The following is a 24,231-nucleotide window of genomic DNA, read 5'->3' as shown; positions in this document are numbered from 1 at the left end:
CTTCAGGGTTATCAGTGAAGATAAAAACTACGTTTAAAATTGCTACAGTTTAATTTGCTTCTTCGACCCTTAAAAATCTCTTTTGTAATATGATTTATTCAATTAAGTTATAGATATTAATTTGTTATCATCAATAAAATCACTATATGTTTGAATTGATTTCTAAACTCAATATATAATTATTTTCTTGCTCCGGTGTCGACACCGCATCATGTCTAAACATATATATTTCTGTATCAGGGTCAGCACAAACATACTGGCTCATAATCTCAACTCCACATCTCATGTCCGGAGATGCCTCAGTTTAGTCCCAATTTTGAGTTTCTGCCACCTTGACTTCATATAGTCTTAAAGTCACTTCCAAATAAAGTTCTTTAATTTTCACTGCCTCAATACAGGACACTTGTTGGAGCATCCCTAATGGCTGAAGACCACCCAAGCCTCAGTTGCCCGCACCGAGCAAATCCTAGTTCTAAGGGGCCGCTGATGGAATCCTTTCAAAAAACAAATGATCACATTAGTGACAGATTAGACGCCTATCATGCTGACTTGTTGTCCAGACACGCTACAATGTGCTCCACAAGCTTTTTGGGGTTCAATACTTGTGATAAGCAGCACAGTAAGCTGAAGAGCTTAGCAATCTTTATGTACAAAATTATACGTGATGTACCTCAGATACAAGAAGCAAACATCATAAAAGCCTTCGCAGGAAAGCCCCTACGTTACCCACTGTGTCGAGCGCCTTTGTATTTTTTTCAGTAAGGAACAAGATTCCACCAAGCATATTCCTTAGTCTGCCAGCAGTCATCTAAGTACCATTGTCATGGTATATTTGAACTGGCAGAAAGGGGGCCATCTCTTAGCTGCTGTAGGGAAAGTTGTAGCTGCTTATGGACCATCTCAGCAACCATTCGCAGTCTTCCCTGGCCTGTATCTCCAATCGCTGGAGACCCATTTACTGTTTCCACTGCTCTGGCGACCGTTTGCTTGCATCTTTCCCAATCTTCGTATTGCAGCCAGCAAGCTTTACCACCATGGCTTCCCTCCATTGCAAGGAACGTGATATGACCATTGTCCCCGAAGGTGTACCTCAGTCTCACAGATACACAATACGGCAACCAGGAAGCTCCACCAGACACACTCATACGATGAATAAGAGCATGGTCGAGTACAAAAGTTAGACCAAAATCTACTGAATGGTTGGCTCTGTCATGATTAATATTGCTCTTTGATGACGATGAACTCTCCGCATAATCATTTGGAACCGATCCTTGGTGCTTTTCCAAACAGAGTTCAACCTGGGCCCTCTGCGCACTAGCAATTTCCCCATGAGCCTCGAACTGACTTTTATTCCATGCAAATAGCTTTATGAATTCTCGTATGACTGAAATGGGCAATGTAAGCAAAGTGATAAAAGAAGCAACCCTAGAAGCATCATATGGTTCACAGGCGACACGCCTACTGAAATAGTCACATATTTCATTTATATCTGATGTTGCTAGCTCTTCCTGAGAAGGGCTCTGAGCTTGCTGCTGCTGTTGCTGGTGGTGAAATCGTTTGACATTAAGAACTTGAAGAAGCAGTTGAAGTCGTTGAACACTAACCGCAAAGACATAACCACTGCAGGACAAGAATGGGAAAACAACATGATCAGATTCAATACAATATTTATTTAGAAATCTACAAGTTTTCTTTTTAAAAATAAGGGATATATGCCAAATCTTCAGATGAGAGCATATAAATGCATATTTCAACAACAGGATACCGCTAGCAAGCCTAGCAGTTCAACTGGGAAAACTGGAACTGCTTTCAGATTTGATTTGGTTCAGAATTATGTACCCTTTATAAGAACAGCATCAAAATGGAATTGACATTGTAATTTGTATTAGGATAAATCAAACAGAACATTCACGGACTTGGCAAAAACAAAAGGCTAAGGGCTGCAGTGCCATGATGCCCATGACAGGAAAAGTGATTTTGACACTTGGAGTCTCCCAGAACTAAAATCTTACCTATGATATAGACATACAAAACCATGCTCTGAAAGTTTCTTCTTCTACATATTATGGAGAGAAGAAAAAAGATGTACGCAAAACATTTATTTTATTTTAAGTTTGTGAGAATTAAATTTAGTTGAATCTACAATGGTCACAGGGAAATAAAAATAATAATGTGAAGCACATATATTCAGTAAATAGCAGAAGTTTTAGAGAACGCAGATAAAACTAAATGTTTGCCATGTCTTAAGAGCATAGTACCACCTGCATGCTTAACCAAAGGAAAAATAACATTAAACATGCTCATCTAAGATATGACATTATCACACAAACCCAAAGAAGAAAACAATACGAAAAGCTTAATGTATAAAACATTATTACATTAAAACATGCTCGGTTCTAGGACGTTCCTGTATGCAGTGTTGTTCCTTTATTGGGCATACATGTAAACGTGTGTATACCCCATGGCATTTATATTAGCACATTCAAAAAGTTGGGAACTTTGTCTTTCTGTGAAGTATGAAGCAGAAGGTGAAAGTTCCATATGTTATCAATAAATTGCTTCTTACCCCACAAAAAAACGCAGTGCTGGCTGCTCCTGATCCAAATTTAAAAGTGCTCCTTCATTCTCTTTCAAAACTGACCCTAATATCTCTTTCAGAAGTTCAGGAAACTGCGAGAACAACCATAGAACTCCAAAGTACTTAAGTATGCCTCGCAACACCTTCTTAAGAGCAGCAAGAGGAACCCAGGAACCACCATAGCCACCATCGTCCCCAAGACCAGTAAAAGCTGAGTTCAACTCACCCTTCATATGAACAGGAAGGTTTGTTCCAGGAGAAAAGTGTGCGGGGGCTCCTGCAATTCCTGAAGCAAATTTTGAAGATGCCACCATGGCACTGCCTGCTCGAGTGAAACTAGGTACCACCCTTTTACCAACATTTGGAATTGGGCCAGAAATAGCAACACCATGAGCACCATTAAAGCGATTCGGAGCAGGGGCTGATTGCTGACTTCCAGAAGCTGTATTGGCATTGGCCTTCAACTGTGCACCACTATGTCTAGCACTCATAAAACCGGGTTCAAAAGCATTTAGACCCTGAGCAACATGCTCCATTATGAATGGTCGAAATTGTGGACAAGGTAAAGATCCACCCACTGAAGGTCCACCTTTTGGAGGGGTTGCTGGCTGCAGCCATACCTGATCCCCAGCAAAGCAGCGTATGTCAACAGAGAAAATCTTGCGATATATAATGCGTATCCAATATGGTCCACGGAGCACAACAGAAACATCAAAAGGGAATGATGAGCTTGGAACTAGTCCAGGCCCACCCCGCCCTGTAGCAGACAGCACGGAACTCTGAAGATTATGATTGTTAACATGGGTAATTGCAGGGCCCAGTGGGACAGATACATTTTGCATAGTAGTCGATGATGAGTCATTTGCCGGAGCCCCCTGTGATGGAATGTTGTTTTGCTTTGGTGCAGAACTGTAACCAGTAGGAACTGTTACAGGCATCTTCGCAGGGCGAATCGCACTACTAAGGGCAAGTAAAGGTCCAGCTGTAAGCCTGATGCAGTCCAAGAATGAAGCTACCTCACCCACATTCACGAAATCCTCCAAAAACTGCATTACGTGAACTTAATTAGAAAAACAACAACGAGATCTCATGGAAGATCAATTCCTAAGCAACAGCTTAAGAGGCTGTGCTATGGTGATAAACTTGAAATGTCCAAATAGAATATGAATTTGTACTATAACATGCTAATTGGTTATGGCAACCAATTTTGCTCTTACATCAGTCTGTCCAAAACAGAATTCTATTTGGAATTCATTTAAATCATTAATTTACCGTGATTTTGATTTGGATGAAATAAGCTGTGGTTCAGTAAGATGCTATATAATGCATCAGAAAACAAACGTAATGCAGTAACAGAAGAAATAGCACTTAAGGGAATCAGTGTTGCATTACTACCTATCAGGACAGCCTTAGTGAGATTCTTTACCACTATCTAATTTACTAGACGGGTGGCAATCTTCACATACCAGTAATAAGTGAAGTCTGGCATTATTTACCGCTACTTGAGTAAGGGCTTGTTTGGATTGAGTCCTGGCCAGAGCTGTCTGGCCAGGCAGCTCCCTCAGGCGTCCGATTTCGATCGCCTGGGGCTGACGCTGCTGCCTGGCCAAAGCTGCCTGCGCCAGGGTCCGAACCAAACAGGCCCTAAATAAGTTACCTAAATGGAGCAGTTCACAACAGGATGACTACAGTACAGAGAAAGGCCAGACAACATGGCTTGAAAGAGGCTAGGGTTTTAAAGTAGGCAGAGGCATAGATTGGGATGAGAAACCTTTAGATGGGAGAGACTTAACTATTTCCTGCTTAATTCATAACGGATAAAACGCTATCCCTTATTCCCTTCTATAGGGAGAACTTCACCTGACCCCTAAGAAACAGTATCTTAACTTAGGAAACTTATATCTAAACATGGAATATATACATATATGAAGAAAAAAACACCTAACAAAAACTAATTATTATTATTGTCTATAAGTTCACATGAACTGAACAGTACTGCTGCAGTTCCTAGCAGTTCCGCTAAGCAAAGAAGCATACTCAACCAAAATATTAAGCAATGCATAATTGCATATAGTGTACGCATATAATGTAGCAGTAAGCGCATATGCCAAAACCAAAACATGGGCTGATAATATTAAGCACAGACAAACCTTTGTGTGTGGCCAAAGTTGGTCTGGAGAAACATGGATTGTGCAACCACTATTACCAGCCTCCCACTCAACAACAAAGTGAACCATAGGCACGGCACCATGACTGAACCACAAGCTCATCAAACCAACAGCTTCAATCCTGAAAATTCTCCTCATCTGTTCAGATAACCTGTGTCTACTACCTTTTCTTGCAGGATGTAACTTCGTCTCTGAAGATGTCACTTTTTCTTCTAGCTTGTCATCAACTTTTATACCAATCGATCTCCGCATTCCACAAGAAAATGCACGAGCATTTGAAAGCCGTTGTAAATCTGAGACAAGCTTCTGTATACTATCAGCCTCAACAGTATGATAAGTCAAAATGACCCCATCATCATCAAAAGTGATATGTGAATCTATTTCAGAAGTGTTCGCTATGCGAACACCAACACCCCATTCAGTAGTAGTGCTGCCACCATGTACTTTCCAGAGTGAACTGTAATATGGATCATTGATCCTAACATCCCAAGACATACGTGCAGCATTACCTAGGTGTAAGCATACATGTTTCCAGGAATCCTCTTTGGGAAAAGGTAACCGCAACCAAAGATTAGAGGATGATGATGTCCACAGCCCTACTTCTTCGGCATATGGGATGCCAAGAGAATTCATCTGGGTAGTCAGTTGAGCATATTTGATACAAAGTGAACAGTGCTTTATGACATGACGAAGTACAGAAGCATAAGTAGCTGATGTAACACAATGATTTTCTTCTGTAAGTACATTTCCATATGTAAGGGGTTTTCCAGATTGTGCACTGGATGAATATGCCATAAAAACAACACCATCCTTCATACGTTCTGGTACTTTTCTTCGTTTTGTTGGCCCATCACTGATTCTGGATTGTTGTAATGATGGGATATTCAACAAAAACTCCGAAACAGATCGTTTTCTAGAAGGCCCTCCAGGTTTTGCAGTAGAGATATTTCCCAAAACTGCAAAGTGCTAAAGAGAGTCATAACAAGAGCGATAAAATCAGCATAGACAGAGACAGCTATTTGGATAATGGAGAATACAATCCAAAGATTTTTAAGAAGTAAATGGTAAAAGTACCTCGTTGGCCATCTGAAGAAAGAAGTTGAAGAGATTTACTTCCATGCACAATACCATGGCCCTCTGGAGATCTCAATGAGCTAAGGTCTTGACCAGATTTACAGTCTGACGACATGAATGAAATTCCAGCAGGGACTGAACTGGAAAAGGCATTTGTACCTTTTGCATAATTCAAATTACTCAGCAGATTACTGTTCAAGGTTACACTAGGCGTAACTTCAGAGGTGTTAATGTCAGAATACATAAAATTTCTGCCCAGCTCAGGCAGGCCAGCTGTGCCAGTGACTCCCTCAAGATCAACTTGAATAGAACTTAAATGAGTAGAGGGCGAACTATAAGGTGGCAAAAGTTGATTTTCTACTGTTGAAGAACTTGGATCAGATCCAAATACTTCATCAACAACAGAAGAAAACGAAGGCGAAAATGAAGGTATTAAGGGCACAAGCTCGCTATTTCCACTTTGCCTTAGTCTACCTTCAATACTTTGGTTGTAGTTAACCATGTCTTGTAGCACCTTCTCAGCATCAAAAAGGTTCACACTGTATTCATTTTCACCTATTTGCATACTGTTAATGTCAATCCTATTAAACCTTATGGCTTCGTTAGCGTCGGTCGCAGCATCGGCATTAGACTTGTTACTTCCATCAATCCATGTCTCAAGCAAATGAAAAACAGGCCTAAGGTCATTATCAAGTTGTATCAAGAGATAATAGGCATTTGCGCACTGAGGAAACCCCATGACCACAAAATCTGAACCATATAACACGGACTTTGGAATCTTTAGAGTAACCTGAGACTGAGAGTAAACCTGGAATAGCAAGAAAAATTAAGACATGTATGTTACTATACAAAGAAAAACCTGGCATATTCTAACCAGGTGGTTAATTGTTCACCAAAGAGACCATTGAAATTTAACTGCATGATATAACACATAAAACGCTGCAAGGTTCAAATTGTTGGAGCCTTGGAGGCGTTTTATCTGGCAAATATAGTGCTGAGTCCATTCACTGTTTTTGAGCAGGCGATATTAAACAATACTCAAACGAGTTGTCCAAAAGTAAGATAAGAAAAATGGAATACTGAAATAATACTCAGTATATAGATGGGATATTCAACTGGAAATCATTCAAAAATGGCATGAATGGTTCGGACAGAGGGTAAACTTTTGTCTATTTATGTTTCAGGTACTTTATTACTTCCTTTATGATTGTGTCAATGTACAAACAGCCCAACAAGGACCACTGCTATTTAGGAATGAAACCAATACCAGGTTGGTTCACATTGGGTTCAGGTATGATGATTACCTGTCAATTGTAGTAGGATGTACTAATGCTATATTGAATTACTCTATATGAACACAGATACTGTTCGGTGCTCCCTTTATTCACACCAGGTTTCATACTTATCACATACTATTTTACTTTCAAGTGCATGCTATTTACTCAGTATAAGAAACTTGAAAAACTTCGAAGCCAATGATCACACACTACAAACGAAGTTATACAAAGATAATTGGTCAGACTTGGGATTCCAAAATAAGTATGGCTTTTAACTCTAGGCAGGTGGCTTACTACAAACGATCAAATTTCCATTTCAGTCTCAAGATGATTCAGATGAGAGTAACAAGACTGTGATTCACTGATTTGCTACAAGAACATTGTTGCAAGAATAAGCTCTGAGAGCTAATAACTAACACAAGGAAACAGGTCTAAAATATATACGGGGGAAATAAAAAATACTAAGAGGCAGTAGAGTAAGATAACCTTCAGGCCCAGAAACCTTCCAGTTGCAGCAAATAAGTGGAGGATGCTCCTGGTCTTTAAGCTCACAAAAACCTCGCTTGCTGTAAGACTCCCTTTGTTTAGAGCTTCTTCAGATTCTAACAACGCAGAAGGTGGCAAGATATTTTTGGATGATTGAAAGAGGAGGCGACCACTCCTATTGTGGAGAGAAATAAGTTACAAAATTAGGAAGTAAATGGGTTGACCTGGAACAAATATAGAAACAGGTGGAGAATTCATCTTTACTATTCCGTTTGTTCCATAATACAGGGCCCAAATCTTATGCACACAGATTAAGAAGTTGTGAAACAACAAAGACGTGGAGAATTATCTTCAGGCTTCCCCAAGAGTCCAAGTGGTGCCAAGTGGTTCATGGGCACCCAGCCTGTACACCTTGATAACCATTCTTACAGCAGTACAGCACAAATCTTTATCGCATAGTTACTTTTGGACACTTCTCTTTGTTATATTTTCAAGAAAATGCTGGATGTTAACATGTTAAAAGCTTGGTGTCAAATATGATAGTACTCTATCAAGTAGAGCATAGAAATTAACTAAGTCATAACTCATAATATTGAAGAAGTGTATCCCAAAGACTGGACATGGGGCGAATCCAACACTAAAAGTCCTCCTAGATACATCATTTAACCATGTTCAGAATCCTGGAACTTCTGCATGACCATTAATTTTACAAAATAGTTATATATACAAAGTTGTGGGCACATCTGCTGTGATGAACATGATCTCTTCTGAAATACTCATTTTGGGCATGTTTGGTTCCATGGCTAGCCTAAGCAGTTGCCTCCTAACAATGTTACGCAAGAATATGTGTTTGTTAGAGGCTTAGAGCTTAAAAACCTTGCTAACAAGATTTGCTCACATGGGCAAGGAAAGAAGGTTGCCCATTGACGGAACCCAGATTGGCTCCCACATGTGGGCAAGGATTGATTGCTCAACATTTTGTCATGCTGAGGTCCACTAGACAATACTAAGTAATATTTTGAGTAATTATCATACTTATTTTAAGAAAACATACAGCCATTCAACAGTTCAAGGCAAAATAACTAAACACCTAACCTTGTTGTCATCCTTTTCATGAACTATATGCTCATGTGGCTAGTTTATGCTTATCCTTGCCTAATAAAGCATATGCTCATGTGGCTAGTTTATGCTTATCCTTTGCCTAATAAAGCAAAGTGAACAAGGAATCCAAGCATGCCCTTAGTGTCTACATGTAGGCAGCCATCATCGTATGTGGTCAAACGCTTTAAATTTGATTACTACTATGCATAGAAGTTACAGGTTGATCATATGGCAATGATATCATTTGACTTTTCGTGAAAAAAGTACTTACACAATATTGAAGTTCCTTGTAAAATTTACTAATATATTGCTAGAAAAAATTATGGTCAAAATCTAATATATTACTAGAAAGATGATGGTCAAGGTCTTACATTACATAATAGAGAACTGCATATGTGCAATTAAATTTTTTATACAAAATCATGACCTAAGATATCATGTGGAATGTAAGGTAAGAAGACTAACAATGTATCAAATAAATAACAGACCTGATATTTATCCCAAGGTGAATATACGATTGTCCATACGCCCTAACCTGAAGAACTTCATTTGTACAAGAATTCTCAAAGTTCCTTCCATCCACTTTCTGCATGATTTATGGACATAGAAAAGGCACCAAAAATTAGAGTGAAATCAGCCAACCAAGAAACCCAAAAGCAAAAGGATATCCCAACTAACCATCTACAAGTCCAGTTAAAGAAAATGTAAGAAAATAAAGTGCTTAGAAAACAAGCATTTCATATGATGGCATGACAGAACTTCATGGTCATGATTTGTTGATTAGTAGATCAACCACAAACGCAAGGCACTTGCACTAAAATACCCATACCTTTCCTAAATGAACTTCTTCTCGTTTCAGGACAACATCAGTAGGTGATTGCGAAATTTGAACATTTTTCCTCAATTCCCTTTGAATTTCTAGAAGACAAGTGTGTCTATTGCAAGCAATTGCTTTCAAAATAAGTGCTTCAACATCAATGCAACTCAGATCAATAGAAAGATCAGCCTCTTTGTTGGTAAGTGGATCCAGTATAAATGAGCTGTGCAAACACTTTATCAGCATATCCTTCCCTGCCTCAATACTGATAAATGGGGATAAATCAGGTTCTGCTGAGCCACTGCTTTTTTCATCTAGCCAATAATTCACCTTCAAACCAGGTATCCTAAACCCACTTGAATCTAGCTCCCCATCTTGACCAAGCTGCACTGGAGCATTATTCCCACTTTGTGTTGCACTACTATCTGAGATAAGTTCAGATTTTATTGCATCCTTCCATCTACCTTGCCGTAGAACATTAGCCTGCCTAATTACAGTATCCATAACAAGAGAGATGCATAACTCATGCAGTACTGTATACAATATCATGAAGGGATTGTCAGTGTTAGCCATTCTCCGTTCAATATCATCGCCCAAAGCATATCGTCTTGTCTCTTCAAGCTTAATAGGTCCAGTCTTCTCACCAACAAGTAACTCCATGTGCAATACCCTCCACAGCGAGAAATGCCCACGGTAGCCCAATGTAAGAAGAACTTTAAACTCTCCATCTACACGAAGATTTGCTATCCCATCAGTCACTGAAACCTCAGATATTTCTTTAGGAAGTGAGGTTTCAAGTAATTTTGCCCGTACAAGTGTATTTAATTTCTTCAAAGTAGGCCTTCTTTCATCCAGAAAAAGTGTATTCTGTGTACCTATTTCCTCTATACATTTTGGTAATCTCCTATAACTCCCTGTACGTAGGACTTCTGTAGCAAATGGAACATCGAAAATGGGAGCACGGGCCTGCTGCAGTCCCTCGTGCATAAAGAACAGTGAGTCTGCTGTTTGGGTGAAGCATGTTTCATGGCTAGAGAGCGTTGACGCAAGCTGCTGGCAATAATGAACCAGAGGAACCTGAAAAAGATCCAAATCAAATATCTCAATCACGAATTTAAAAAATGACAGTATCTTTACTGGCAAAAGAATAAAGGAGAAAAGTTCTGAATAATTAAAGTATTAAACAGAGTTCTGTAATAGTGCCTCAGTTTCACAATATTTGTCGAACTACCCTACATTTCATAGACCAATGAGGCACAAATCTAAGTAATAGCTCAAGGAACTGGATCAGGATCATCAAAAATAAATAGTTCAACTATACCTTCTTAAGGACCCCTATTAAATTGTGTATGTCAACCACTAGACATCTCTTTTCACATCATTAATTTAAGGGGTAGAGGGTACAATAACTAACAAAACTTTTGATTCCCTCAACTGAAAAATACTGTCATCATGGTGCGCGGGCCACAGGGCCTAGAATAGATAAGGAAGTAGGGATTGTTAGGATTAGTTTCCATCTATTAGACATCTACTATGTATAAAGAGAGGATAATCATCAATAAAGACACAAGCAAGAATCAAGAAGGAAAAGTCCTTCTTGTCGTCCGGCTGCTCTTGCTCCCAGCTGAACATCTCCCTCCCTCTCTCCACCATCCAAATCCCAGAAATATAACAAATATCAAACAGCAGTTCCAGATAAAAATCTAAGGTATGATGTTGCCAAGGGCTATGTGCAGCAACCGGGCATTGACTTCGATGAAGTATTCGCACCCGTTGCTCGTCTTGAGTCTGTTCGGTTGCTGCTAGCTGTTGCTGCGCAAGATGGCTGGCCGGTGCATCACATAGATGTGAAGTTGGCTTTCCTCAACGGCGATTTGGGGGAGGAGGTGTAAGTTACGCAGCTGCCAGGCTTCGTCGTCGCCGAAGCAGAACAGAAGGTGTTGCGCCTACGGAAAGCGCTCTACGGGTGCTTGGAACGAGAAGCTGCACACGACATTACGAGCTCTCGGGTTCGAGCAGAGCCCGCATGAGGCGGCGATGTACAAGCGTGGCCATGGCGACTCGCTGTTGCTCCTCGGGGTCTATGTGAATGACTTGATCATCACTAGATCAGCCAAGGCGGAGATCAACCGCTTCAAGGAGGAGATGAAGGCGAGGTTCAGGATGAGCGACCTTGGATTGCTCTCCTTCTACCTTGGCATCGAGGTGCAGCAGAGTAGCAACGGGATCACGCTGTGCCAGGCGCATTACGCCAAGCGCATCCTAGAGATGGCGGGGATGCAGGACTGCAACCCTGCGCACACCCCCATAGAGGAGCGGTTCAAGCTGAGCCGTGACAGCACGGCGGCGGAGGTGGACATCACTCAGTACCAGAGGATCATTGGCCTCCGCTATCTTGTCCACACGCGGACGGACCTCGCTTTCAGCGTAGGGTACGTGAGTCGCCTCATGGAGCGGCCTACGAAGGAACACATGGCGGCAGTGAAGAGGATCCTACGCTATGTGGCTGGGACTTTAAGTCTCAGTTGCCACTACGGGAGGACAGCGGAGGCACAGCTTGTCAGGTACACCGACAGCGACCTCGCCGGCGATGTTGACACAAGGAGGAGTACATCCGGCGGTTTGTTCTTCTACGACAGCAGCTTGGTGAGTTGGCACGCTCTCAAGCAAAAGGTGGTGGCACTCTCGTCCTGTGAGGCAGAGTATGTTGCTGCCACTACCGCAGCCACACAGGCGGTGTGGTTAGCTCGGCTGCTCGGCGACTTCAAGGGGAGGGACGCCGACACTATCGAGCTGAAGATTGACAACAAGTTAGCCTTAGCGCTGATACAAAACCCTGTCTTCCATGAACGTAGCAAACACATCGATGTGCGCTACCACTTCATCAGGGAGTGCCGGGAAGATGGGAGGATTAGTGCTGATTTCGTCGGCACTAAGGACCAACTCGCTGACATTCAAACGAATGCACTTGGGCGAGTCAGATTCTATGAGCTTCGTGCTAGGATTGGAATGGTCAACATCAATTCCAAGTCCACACATAAGGATTAGGGGGAGATTGTTAGCAATAAGCCTTGATGTGTGCAGATTTTCAGCTAGTAGATTAGGGAGAATAATAGCCAATTAAAGCAGTAATTGCTGTAGTTATTAGCTGTTTGAACCAGGGATTTCTAGCTAGCAAATTATGGAGAATAATAGCCAATTAAAACAGTAATTGTTGTAGTTATTAGCTGTTTAAACCAGGCCATATTATAGTGGTCAGCAGTGTATAAATAAAGAAAACAGAGAAGGCAGCAAGCAATTGCAGCACCAAAAATACCACTGCTAGTGTACGTGTGTGTCTTGGATGAGTCCCTGGGCTACCTGTGAGGCTACAAGCCTTTCATTAGGGACATAATGTATCATGTGATGTAAGGGTACCGAGATTTTTTCTCTCCTTGGTTTGAGGGCTGTCTTGCTCGAGGGTTCGTAGATGAGAAATATTTGTGCACAGATAGCAGATAGACGCATTCACTTAACCGCAGCAGCAGCAGCATAGAGGATCCCTGTGTGTTATTCACACACATGGTCCCATAGCACACACAGTCCACAACAGTGTGGAGGATCCAGTGCCTGAACCAACCTTATCTTCTCTCTCCCTCTCCCTCTCCCTCTCTCTCCAACCACGTGAACCAGCCTTACTCTCTCCCGACACCGCCACCTCCTCATGAGACCCCCTATATCCAGCGCGCGGAGGTGGAGTAAGGGGGATGGATGTTACCAAATAGTCGTAGTTGCAGGTGTGGCTCGGCGTGACAGCGCGCCGGCAGGGGCGGCGACGGTGCGGATCGCTCCGGCATGGGGGGTGCAGGTGAGGGCGGCATTGGGGGATGGAAGCAACAGCTGGATCAACTCCGCAGCCAAGTTGCAGCACCGTGAGATCGAGGGCTGCCAGCTCACCACACATACCCATGGCATCACCTTGGTGAGCCACGATTCTCCGCCACAGCGATATATCGACATTATGGCGACAATATCTCAACACCATGATAACTATGCTTATAGCAATCGATTTTATTTCTATTTTTGTGTCCAATGTTTCTCAGAAGTGCACTTTTGTTTACTTTTTGCTCCTTAGGAATTTTAAGGGTGTAACACATCTACTGCACCTTGCTCCTGAGACTGCACAGTGCATCTCCAACGATCAACTGAAACCTTGCAGTCAATATAACTTTTCGACATGAAATGGAAATGTCTAATATGCAAGTTCAAACACTTGCCATCAAAGTGCTATTACATTAAAAAAGACTACAGAAAAGATCAATCTACTAGAAAATGAATCATCAAAATCTACATACTGTGGCAGCATACAGTATTAACACTGTGAAACAAAAACCATGCATACATAATTCATGACCTAGAAATTCTAATTCTAAAACAACCTTGAAAAAACTGCAACCTATCCATAGCCTAATCAAACATAGTGTCAAGCATAGGTAAAATCATTTGCTATTGAAGATAATGTATGTGCGAATATCAACTCTTTCTTCGTAAAAAATGTGATATTATAAATTTTAATTTAATATCAGTTCCCTGAAACAAGAGTTATATGTAATCTTTAATTGGCACGATCTTAACTGAACAGCCAATATATTTCATAAAATCATCGCCTTAATGTTAAACGTTATTAAAGCACACATCATATTAACATCAATCTCATCAAATTCATTGTCTCAATCAAAATTAAGGCTACATTTATTGATGCAAAATTTAAATCCTAGTTACCAGAATAGCAGTTTGTTGGGTTTGCAATACGGATTATTGTACACTGGTACCCTATTCAAAAAAGTGTAGTTGATATGGCATGTCTCCTTGGTGAGGTATGTAAACACGATAACTTTGTTATAACAACTCTCATACCCAACATATTTCTTTTTTAAAATGATGAAGACACTAAGAAAACCAAAACAAAGATCCGTACATAACCATAAACATTAGAAACAGGAAGAAAAACAAAATGAAAGGAAAGAAGAATAGATGGGCCCAATCAGTCATTTCGCCCTTTCGCCCTCGTGCCACTGCAAATAGGAGAGGATCCCTGAGGCTACTTTATTCGCCTCCCACCCTCCCAATCCCACCCATGCGCCACCATCTTCCACTCTTTCGCCCCTCTCCATCTCAATCCTATCCCCCCCTGACCTCTCCCTCTCACCCTGTCTTTTCTCTCACCTTTCTCCATCTGTTCACACTCCTTCCTCACCCTTAGCTCGTCCAGGTCAAGCCCAACATGGCGGAGATTGTGTCAACGCCGAGCATACACGCCACAGCCTAAGCAAGGGCATGGTGTCCATATTCAGCTGCAAGGGCAACAGCAGGCAGAATCACTCTAGGTAGGTTTCTCTGAGGATGCTTTTATTTAAATGGTTTAAATCTGTAGCAACACTTATAGAACAAACAGCAAAATCTTTTTTTCGGGAAACTAACAGCAAAAGCTTATGCTCACCCCTATGAGGAACGGAAGCTAAAACTTGAACAGAGCAACCTACGTGAAGATAGATGCTTGATTTAAGATGCAAATGAAACCTACAACAACCATACAAATTCATAGCTTCCTCAATATCTGCTGACACAGGGTAAAAATATTTCATAACCTTTTCACAGAACATACACGGATGAATGGATAGACCTACAAAATGAGAAGGCTCTGCCCAGTTACACAAGGGGCAGAACTAGAATTGGGGCATTGCCCAGGCTGGGAAAACATGTCGTTGTGTTTATTTCTTTATTTTTTTTATTTTTCAATGAACTTTCATAGGCTTTTGGTCTAGGCCCAGGGCTGAAGATCTGCCCCTGTATACACAAAATATCACCCATTTAGCAATCTACCATATCCCAAAATACAAGATAATCCCTCCGTTTCAAAGATAAGACCTGGGTTTTTTACACACGGCCTTCAGGATCCAACACTGAGCATTGGTTAAAACTTAAAATGAATTATGTTTGCAACTGCCAACGAAATTATGAAGTTATGATATGGTGGTCAAACATCAATCCAGTTGTGATTTGCATGCGCACGGAATATATCATTGAAAAGATTGCTGCTATATTACAAAGTTTGACAAATTAAATGTGCGCAGAGTCTCCCATTTGAAAGGGAAGGGGTGGTTTCTATAAGATGAATTCAGTTGATGTCACAAACGTACGACTCCTACAGTCCTACTATTTTAAACACTTCTTTCTCAATCCAACTACATCCTAGAATAATGTTAACTTCACTCTAAAAATGCATATAACAGCATGGAAAAAGAGAAGGACCAAGAAAGCCTGATCGATCCTAAACAGTTACGAGTATTGCACTAATGAACAACAAAATCCCCATAGCTCACTTCAGTCTACAAAATTGTATCTCTCATTGAACAATAATAAGGTTCGCAATTAACATGTAGGGAGGTGAAATAATCGACTGGGGCTGACCTGCTGGCACCACTTAGCGAGGACATGGAGCCGGAGCATGCGCTGCCGCGTGCGGTCGACGAACTTGAGCAGGTCGATCTTCTTCTCAGTGTCCGACCTCTGCTGCCCCTCCTTCCCCCGGGCCTCCGCCTCCGCGCGCGACTTCTCCACGAGCTCCCGAAGCGCCAGGTACGACTCCTCCGCGGCCCCCCGCACCATCGCCCCCAGCTCCACAGTCTGCTGCCCCAGCTCCCCCGCCATCGCTCGCCACTCAGCTGAACCTCCCTGCTGCTATCAGCAGTCCAACACGACCAGCTGGACGGTCAAGGAAGGGGAGATTCTGCGGGACCGGGCGAGCAATCCGTCCCAGCAGCCTAGGGCTTCCTCACCGACGAAAAGAGGGGGGAATCGGTCCCAGTTCGGATGGATCTCCGCTCCGCGGCGGTGCAGGAGGGGGACGAGGACAACGGAGACGGCGAGAGGTGGAGGCGCGGTGGAAGGGTCGACGCCTGATCTGGATGGAGGCGGCCGGCGCGGAGGCCGGTGGAGGAGAGCCCGCTGGAGTTGGGGGAACAAGTGACGGCTTGTCCCGTCGACTCGGCTGGTTGTACCGAGCATGGTTCGAGATGTAGGGGCTGTTCGGTTTGCTTTTGCCAAAATTCGGCGTTACCGATACCTGGGCAATGCCAGGTCGCGCACAAAACAATGGCGTTTGGATTGTCAAAATATAGGCAAAGTTTGTGAATATTATGTGCATATCAATTTATGTGCATAAGAATATAGACAAAAAATATATATTTGGATGTAACCTAGTCAAAGTTTGTCAATATTATAAGTATGGTGTATGTGCCATCGAATATTTTTAGCACAAAATATAACTAATATCGAAGTTGTTTTATTGATAAAATGACAATGGATATAATGGTCCAAATGAATTACGAATCGAATGCATGTTTTATGAATTATAGTGGTTTGAAGTCTGTTAGCTCAAAAGTTTTGAATTTCGTTTAGCCAGGGGCTTGCTTCCACCTCATCGCATTCACCTTCGGCTGCACAGCTAAAATGCGGTCACTTGGCTAAGTCTCGCCTAAATTGTTATGTGTACTGGATGTTAGTGTTACCATTTTTCTGGGTATGCCATGTTAAAAAAACAGATATTGTCGAAGGATGAATTCCTCAAGCGGGGATCCTAGGAGACCTCCTTTGAGATTCGGTTGGGGGGTTGATTCTGGATCTACCTCGTACGTGAATTTAATGCAAATATGTAAGATGTAGGCGGGACGGATGATCGTCTGCTAGTGGGAGTAAATGATTAAATGATTTTTAGACAGGTTCGGACCGCACGGAGCGTAATATCCTACTCCTGTGTGTATGCTATTAATGCTCTAGTGCCTTTCTCTGGATCTCTTGTGTTAGGCCTTCTCCAGCGGAGTCGGCATTTGGCCCGCGGTCTGTATCCACGTCGGATACGGGACGTCACGCGCCCGCAAACGACGTCCAGCAGAGTCGGCTTCGGGGTGAACAGCGATACGGCTCGCGTTCGGGGGCGGCAAAGTTGCGGGGAGGATGCGGCGTCCGCTTCACTGTGGGAGGCGCGAGTGGCGAGGAGGTCGTTGGTCCCGCGGAGCGGCGGAAGCGGAACTGGCGAGCGGGTGCGGAGGCGAGGCGGGAGGCGTCGGAGGCCGGCGGAAACGAAGAGGTTCCGGAGACCGGGAAGGCGACGCGTCGTCCCCGTTGGGCGACGAGTGCGCGGACGTAGATCCGGCCGGCGAGGTGCAAGGATCGCCACCTTCGGTGTGCTCGGCGGCAGTTGGTGGCCCGTGGTCATCCCGACGGCCCAGGTATGTCCTCGGCTCCCAAATCCACATCTTAGGGTTACGCGGCGAGCGGCCGGAGGTAGGGTTCTCCGGCGGGGGTGGGGTTCTTCCGTTTGGTCGGCCACATAGGTTGGTAGGGTTTGTATGGATTGCTGCAAATCGACATTCGCAGGGGATCGCCATGTGCAGAAAGGTTTTGGCACCCGATCCCCTTTGGTAGGAACCTCTAATCGCGTCGAAATGTGGCCGGCACTGACCGAATTGGTGAGGAAATCTTAGGGTTTCTGTGTGCGCATGTAGGATCATCTCCAGACTAGCAAAAGGACCTGTTCTTGGTCCATTTTTGTGGTGACAAAAAAGTTCTTGGTGACTGTAGTGTGCTTGTTAGAGGAAGGGGCTCAGACAGTACATTTCTGTTTCGAATGCAGTGGGAAATAGGTTACAATTGATGAACTTTGGACACCCTTCTTTGTGCCTGGAGATGATGCTAGTCTGAAAGATTGCTATGTGTTTTGGTGGAAGCGAATTATGTGACAATAGCTTCGGAAAGTCATGAACTATTGAAAAAGTTTACTTGGGAATGTGATTTTGTGCACTAGAACATTGTTGTTTAACTGGGAAAGGTAGGAACAGCAGGCAGTGTTTTAGCAAAGTTGAACCTCACTGCATAGGCTCATGTAGGATATTTGTAGCACACTATCCTGGAGTTAACAAGATGTGTAACAATATGCAGTGAGGCTTCGCATCCTTTGATTGGTGTAGGGCAGGGATGAGTAGGAAGTGTAGGGGATAATGGGAATGGCAATTCGGACTGGAAATGGTAGATCTTTGGCAATCTGGGTAGGAGTAGGAGGTGAACATTACTGCTAGTTGTATGGAAATAATGTTTTTTGTAGTGCAAGAATCACTGTTGTCTGGTGCACTAGAGTAGGATATGATCTGTTGCAGTAATGACATATGTTGTGTATGGTACGTATGTGCAGTAATGATATATATAGTGTATGTATGTCATAAAGAGGTACCCTTTACAAACTGTAGAGTACACCTGCATTGATTGAGTTCCTGCATATGGCACAAATAAGCACATGTTCCTTTAGTCATCCTGAACCCGTGGTTGTAGATGGACCGCGCAGCGCTTGTTGCTCTTGTGTCGAAGATGCAGGACCATGTGGAGGAGTCGGCGGCCGCTTTGAAGAAACTGGCCATTGACAACTTGAGTCCAGAAAGCACCCCGGCTGCCGTGGATCTCAACATGGCACTTCTGCATGTGGAAAACATAGCGGAGGACTTGGAACAGCTTGTGTTCCAAGTTGAAGGCTGTATGCGGGACGTTGGCGTCGACAACCATGGTCTTGACACCGAAATTTCAAGCGCAGCAGTGTTAGAGGAAGGGGCTGCATCACAAGACAACGACGAGGATGATGTCGTTTAGTCTGACTGGAGCACCGATGAGCTCCTGTGTTCCGAAGATTCAATGTCCATCGAATCCGATAGGTCATGGAGGCTGTAGTTCAGAACAATCTCTATTATGTTGTATGGAATGTATGCAGTGAAGGTAGCCTGTAGTTCCTGTAGGTTAATGGATGACATTTAGGTGTCGGTCTTATCCTCTAGTCGTCAGTCCTGAAGTCGGCATGTTACCGTGGTAGTATGTCTAGATGTATGAGACATTTCGAGAAGCTTGGTTACCGAATGCTATCTATTTTGGTGAACTTTTATTTGAGCTTTCTTGAGCACATGCTATGGCAATGTGCATTAGGTGTTATTGCAAAAGTGTTGTTTTTGTGATGACTGACAGTAGAAACTTATGGTTGAGTATCGAAACATTACATGTGGCCCATTCATTGCTTATTGTCTGGTAGTGAACGATTACATACTTCCTACATGTACTGCAGTGCTTAATGTCTTGTGGTCAGGGACGAAATGGAGTACGCTGGATTCCTTCACGGGGACATGGAGAGCATGCCGTGGGATGATGTGTTGCCGCTCACCGAAGATGCCATCATCGGCACCCAGACTCCTTCCGCGCAGGTGCAGGACAATGAGGCACCCGTAGAGGCGGCAGCAGTTGGTGGCCGTGGCTGCAGTTACAAGTTGGAGGAGGACCTTCTCCTTGTTGCGGCCTGGTTGAACGTGAGCCTAGATCCCGTGGTTGGGAGCAACCAGAGCTTAGGTGCATTCTGGCACAGGATCGAGAGTTACTACAATGAGAACAAGACTTTTACATCAACTCAGAATAAGAAATCGCTGCAGGGGAGATGGACATTCATCAACACGACGGTCCAGAAGTTCTGCGGCCACTACGCAAGAGCCCTGCGCACTAAGAAGAGTGGAACGACCGAGGCGGAGATGGTATGTATCTTTGTTGCAGCCTTAAAGAAATGTACATACAAGGTTCTGTCATAAATTTATACTTGCCTGCGAAATCCATACAACGTTCTGCCATAAATTTATACTTGAACATATGGCCTGCATGCACGGTCCTGTCTTCATTTCATAGAACTTGATCGGCAAATACGTTGAAGTACCATACTGGCTCGGCATTTTGCAGGTCGTTGAGGCATGTAAGATGTTTCAAGCCGTGGAGCATAAGGAGTTCACCTTGCTGCCGTGTTGGAGGGAGTTGCGCAATCATCCGAAGTGGCAAGCGGAGTCGTCGCGCAAAAAACAAAAAACCGCACCTTCCGGAAGTCCCTCCTCGACACAACAGGGAGGGTCTTCACCCGGGATGAACATACCTGAGAAGGTCGGCGCACAACCTTCCACCTGCAGCCCTCGTACGAAGAGGCCTCCAGGGCGCACACGATCGAAAGAAGGGGCATGGGGTACGTCTTCCTCTAGTTCTGCTTCAGGGCCCATGATAGATCTTTTTGATCGGCAACTGGCAATGAAAGAGATGATTGAGAAGGAAAGGGCTAAGAGGTTCGCAGAGTTGATGGAAGTTGAGCGCAAGAAGCTCCGGCTTGAGGAAGAGCGTATGCAAATGGAGAAGGAGAAGGAGGAGCGGGACATAATGAACATGGATATTTCACATATGGATGAGGACCAGCAAGCATACTACAAGAGTCTCCGGCAGAGCATCATTGCAGGTCGTCGTGCCTCTTCTGGCCCTTCTGCCTAAGTGTAGCACTTCTTAATAGCCAGTGTATGGAAATTCGAGTGCTTGCAGTATATGACTTGATATGAGTAGTGTTATGCAGTTTCAGGCAGTTTGTGTCTGTTTTTGTGACGTACTCTTATTCATTTTTCTGGAATTTGAGACTTCATATGTTGTAATGTTTACTGAAATTATCCCGCCAATTGTACTTCAGTCTTTCTGTTACCTTGTACATTGTGATATAATTTTTACTGATCCACTTGGTGCAACATCCACTATCATGTTTTGATCATTTTTTTCGGTTCAATGATATAACCTGACATACTCCAAACAAATTACATAGTACTGAAATTTCATACTACTGAAATTACATCCCCATAGTTCGAAATTACATAGCAAATTCGACATACTTTCAAAGAAAAAACCCACTACCAAAGGACAACGTGGACCTCATTTTATTTAGTTCTCTACATTTAAGTTTGGACTACTCTCCACCATGGAGCTGCCATAGATGCTCCACAAGATCTTCACGAAGCTGGTGATGACCCTGCCTGCTAGTTATCATCCCATACCTATGTGTAAATTCTTCAACAGCGGGTATCGGGGTGTGCAACGGCTCCACATGGTCACCTGAACCGTCGTAGACGTGTTCAGCATCATCATCACCTCTCTCATTTTCCACTATCATGTTGTGCATGATAATGCAGGCGGTCATGATGTCATGGAGGGTTTCCTGATCCCATATCCTTGTAGCCCCCCTGACTATAGGAAACCGAGACTGCAGGACACCGAAGGCGCGTTCGACATCCTTCCGTACCACCGCCTGCTGAACGACGAAGTGTTGCCGCTTCAGCCCAAGCGGACAAGATATGGGCTTCACAAATGTGGCCCATTCCAGATAGATTCCATCTGCAAGGTAGTACCCCATGTTGTATTGGTGTCCATTTATTGAGTATTGTACCTGTGGTGCCACACCAGCGGCAAGGTTGTCGAGGAGATGCGAGCGGTGCAGAACGTTGATGTCGTTCAGCGACCCCGGCATTCCAAAGAAGGCATGCCAAATCCACAGGTCCTGCGACGCCACCGCCTCTAGTATGATCGTCGGAGAGTTGACGTGGCCGGTGAAAGAACCCGACCAGGCTGTCGGACAATTCTTCCACCTCCAATGCATACAATCGATGCTTCCCAGCATCCCCGGGAACCCTCTTCGCTCGTTTGTAGCAATCAAGCGAGCGGTGTCCTCCTCGTTCGGAGAACGGAGGTACTCATCGCCAAACACCCCGACGACGGCCCGAACAAACCGCCTCATGCTCTCAATGATGGTGGACTCTCCGAGTCGGAGGCACTCATCCAGCGAATCCGCAGGAGCATCGTATGATAGCATACGAAACGCCGCAGTGACTTTTTGCAACGCCGACAGTCCGAGCTCCCCTGCCGCGTTCCTCCTCTGTTGGAACCACGGGTCACGGTCCGCAACTGCCTCCACGATTCTGAGGTACAGGTCACGTTTCATCCTGAACCTGCACAAACATGAACAATAAGACACCACACACATACATGTGTTCATAATACTACGTGAGGAGACTTTCTATTCACACTTGTACCTACGCCGGAATATGTAATCGGGGTACATAGGGGGATCGGCGAAGTAGTCATTGAAGAACCTTTAGTGCCCTTCTAGGCGATTCTGCTGGATACGGCGACGTCCGGGCACTGAACCGCCCCAAGCTCCGCGCTGTGTTGCCGACGACTCATGGATCGCGGCCACAGTCGCAAGGAACAAATTATCTTCCTCATCGGAAGAGTCATTGCCGAAACACAACTCTCTAATGGTGTCGTTCCAGGCTTTGCGAGGATCCATTTTTCGCTTTCTTGCAAGGTCTCACTACCTCATCCCCTTATATATAGGCCACGGTTATTCCTTCCCTTATAAGCCACCGCACGCGAGCCTTCCGCAGCAAGACTGGAGGCCTCCTTCCTATCCTTCCATGGCACATCAATCCCTTCCACTACAAGCCACTACTCATTGGTCTTCCGCAGCAAGATTGGTGGCCCTGCTTATTGTCCACGCTAGACAGAAGTAGAAGGCAGGAAATACTATCGTTGCAAACATTCATTTCTATCTCCGGTCACAGCAGGGGCCGACAAACACATTGTTTACACGCTTATCTCTCAATTGCCATATATACTGCGCAAAACATAATTCAATTCAGATTACCTCAGTTCTATGACACTAATTTGTACCATGCTACATGTCCAAATGAAATTGCTACGGTGGAGGTTATGGCGGTTGGGAAAAAATCAATTTAATATAGGGGAGAGAAGATAGCGGATGACATATAGAGTACCTGCTGGAGATGGCTGGAATGAGGGAGTCTGTAATAGTGATAGAGGATGCTGTAATAGTATTTTAGAGGATGAAAATTTAGGGTAGCTGCTGGAGATGGCCTTACAAAGTTTTCTGTCTAAGACTAGAGCTTCAGTCTTGCTCCTGGCTTCCGTCTTGACTTCTCGGAAAGCTTCTCAGACTTGTTCTGGCTTGTTTGCTTCGGACTTGTTCTGACCTCTAGCACTTCCTTAGGCCTTCTTTTTTTACTTGCCTGCCTTCGGAGTGCACCCTCTTTTATTCTATCGGGGGAGGCTCGGTGTGCTCAGAAATGGGGGCACGAGTTCCCATGAGCTATAAATAGAAAGCAACCGTCATGGGGCTGCAGTTTGATGTTACAAGGGGTTAAGAATGCGCCTTTGGCCAGTCTTGTCGCCCATTACGCCCAACTTTAGCAGGTGCAGTGTCACGTCCCAAATTTTTAATCACGCAATTAAACATAATCATGCTTTTAAGCATTATATTTAAATTTGCGTAATTATAATTCGGATTACTAATGCAATTCGTTTAAGATCATTTGGATGAGAGAAAGAAATTTGGGAGAGAAAAGAATTGGATTAGCAGTTAAAACGGACTCTTTCTCTAACACGTGGGCCCCACCGGAGTGGACCAACCACCCCACTCTCTCTCCCTCTAGTGTGGCAGCTCACTCTCTCTCCTCCTCACTCTCCCTCACGTTCCCCACTCGTGCTCCCCTTCCCTCTCACTCTCCCTCTCACTCCCTCTCTCTTTTCTTCCAAAATCCGAGCTCAAGAGAGGGATTTGAGGTGAGTATGTGGTACCATTGCGATCACAAGCTCATGAGCTATCCATCTCCCCAATTTATTTTCGTTTTCCCGGAGGATTTAAGCCGGATTTGGTGTCTTTTGGTGTTAGGGTTGAAATGTGAAGAACACCGGATTTCTTCGTCTCCCGAGCGTTTCCCTCCATTTCCTCCTTCAATCGACGGTCCACAACCTTGGTAAAGGAATTTGGGTGAGTCCCCTAAACTCCCATAGCAA

At 43.9% G+C, this 24,231-nt stretch overlaps 3 protein-coding genes across 4 annotated transcripts; 1 reads left to right on the top strand and 2 right to left on the bottom strand.

Moving 5' to 3' along the window:
- Positions 1–209: 209 nt before the first annotated feature.
- On the bottom strand, positions 210–16,561 carry LOC133895539 (mediator of RNA polymerase II transcription subunit 14-like). Of its 2 annotated transcripts, XR_009905623.1 has the most exons (9): positions 15,952–16,561; positions 9,514–10,578; positions 9,173–9,270; positions 7,584–7,758; positions 5,821–6,628; positions 4,729–5,702; positions 2,567–3,624; positions 671–1,620; positions 210–494 (listed from the first exon to the last, which is right to left on the bottom strand). XR_009905623.1 is itself a non-coding variant. In XM_062335943.1 (8 exons), exons 1-8 carry the CDS (start codon positions 16,189–16,191, stop codon positions 822–824), a joined length of 5,217 nt encoding a protein of 1,738 aa, XP_062191927.1. In that variant the 5' UTR covers positions 16,192–16,561; the 3' UTR covers positions 210–821. The 2 variants fall into 2 exon arrangements, 1 of the variants encoding a protein (XP_062191927.1); XM_062335943.1 differs by having other exon boundaries at positions 210–1,620.
- Positions 16,562–19,670: 3,109 nt separating this feature from the next.
- LOC133895081 (glutathione S-transferase T3-like) lies at positions 19,671–20,153 on the top strand. The gene has a single exon (XM_062335280.1). The coding sequence runs from the start codon at positions 19,671–19,673 to the stop codon at positions 20,151–20,153; it is 483 nt and encodes a 160-aa protein (XP_062191264.1).
- A 1,567-nt stretch (positions 20,154–21,720) lies between these two features.
- LOC133895080 (uncharacterized) lies at positions 21,721–22,477 on the bottom strand. Its single transcript, XM_062335279.1, has 3 exons — positions 22,449–22,477; positions 21,806–22,364; positions 21,721–21,753 (listed from the first exon to the last, which is right to left on the bottom strand). The coding sequence occupies exons 1-3, from the start codon at positions 22,475–22,477 to the stop codon at positions 21,721–21,723; spliced, it is 621 nt and encodes a 206-aa protein (XP_062191263.1).
- Positions 22,478–24,231: the final 1,754 nt, after the last annotated feature.

This window comes from Phragmites australis, chromosome 16, assembly GCF_958298935.1.
Source record: "Phragmites australis chromosome 16, lpPhrAust1.1, whole genome shotgun sequence".
In the NCBI taxonomy this organism is placed as follows: domain Eukaryota; kingdom Viridiplantae; phylum Streptophyta; class Magnoliopsida; order Poales; family Poaceae; genus Phragmites; species Phragmites australis.
Note: the sequence above shows the minus strand (reverse complement) of the source record. Positions and strands in the feature narration are given on the sequence as shown.

What these genes read in the sequence shown, in the direction of transcription:
- LOC133895539 (XM_062335943.1), bottom strand. Translation starts at nt 16,191, where the DNA reads ATGGCGGGGGAGCTGGGGCAGCAGACTGTGGAGCTGGGGGCGATGGTG. An exon ending in GAAGGTTTCTGGGCCTGAAG is followed by an intron (nt 6,629 to 7,583) that starts GTTATCTTACTC and finishes TTGCTATTCCAG; the next exon opens with GTTTACTCTCAGTCTCAGGT. An exon ending in GCACTGCGTTTTTTTGTGGG is followed by an intron (nt 1,621 to 2,566) that starts GTAAGAAGCAAT and finishes CTTGTCCTGCAG; the next exon opens with TGGTTATGTCTTTGCGGTTA.
- LOC133895081 (XM_062335280.1), top strand. Translation starts at nt 19,671, where the DNA reads ATGGAGTACGCTGGATTCCTTCACGGGGACATGGAGAGCATGCCGTGG.
- LOC133895080 (XM_062335279.1), bottom strand. Translation starts at nt 22,477, where the DNA reads ATGTACCCCGATTACATATTCCGGCGTAG. An exon ending in GATTACATATTCCGGCGTAG is followed by an intron (nt 22,365 to 22,448) that starts GTACAAGTGTGA and finishes ATGTTTGTGCAG; the next exon opens with GTTCAGGATGAAACGTGACC. An exon ending in CCGCTGGTGTGGCACCACAG is followed by an intron (nt 21,754 to 21,805) that starts GTACAATACTCA and finishes ACTACCTTGCAG; the next exon opens with ATGGAATCTATCTGGAATGG.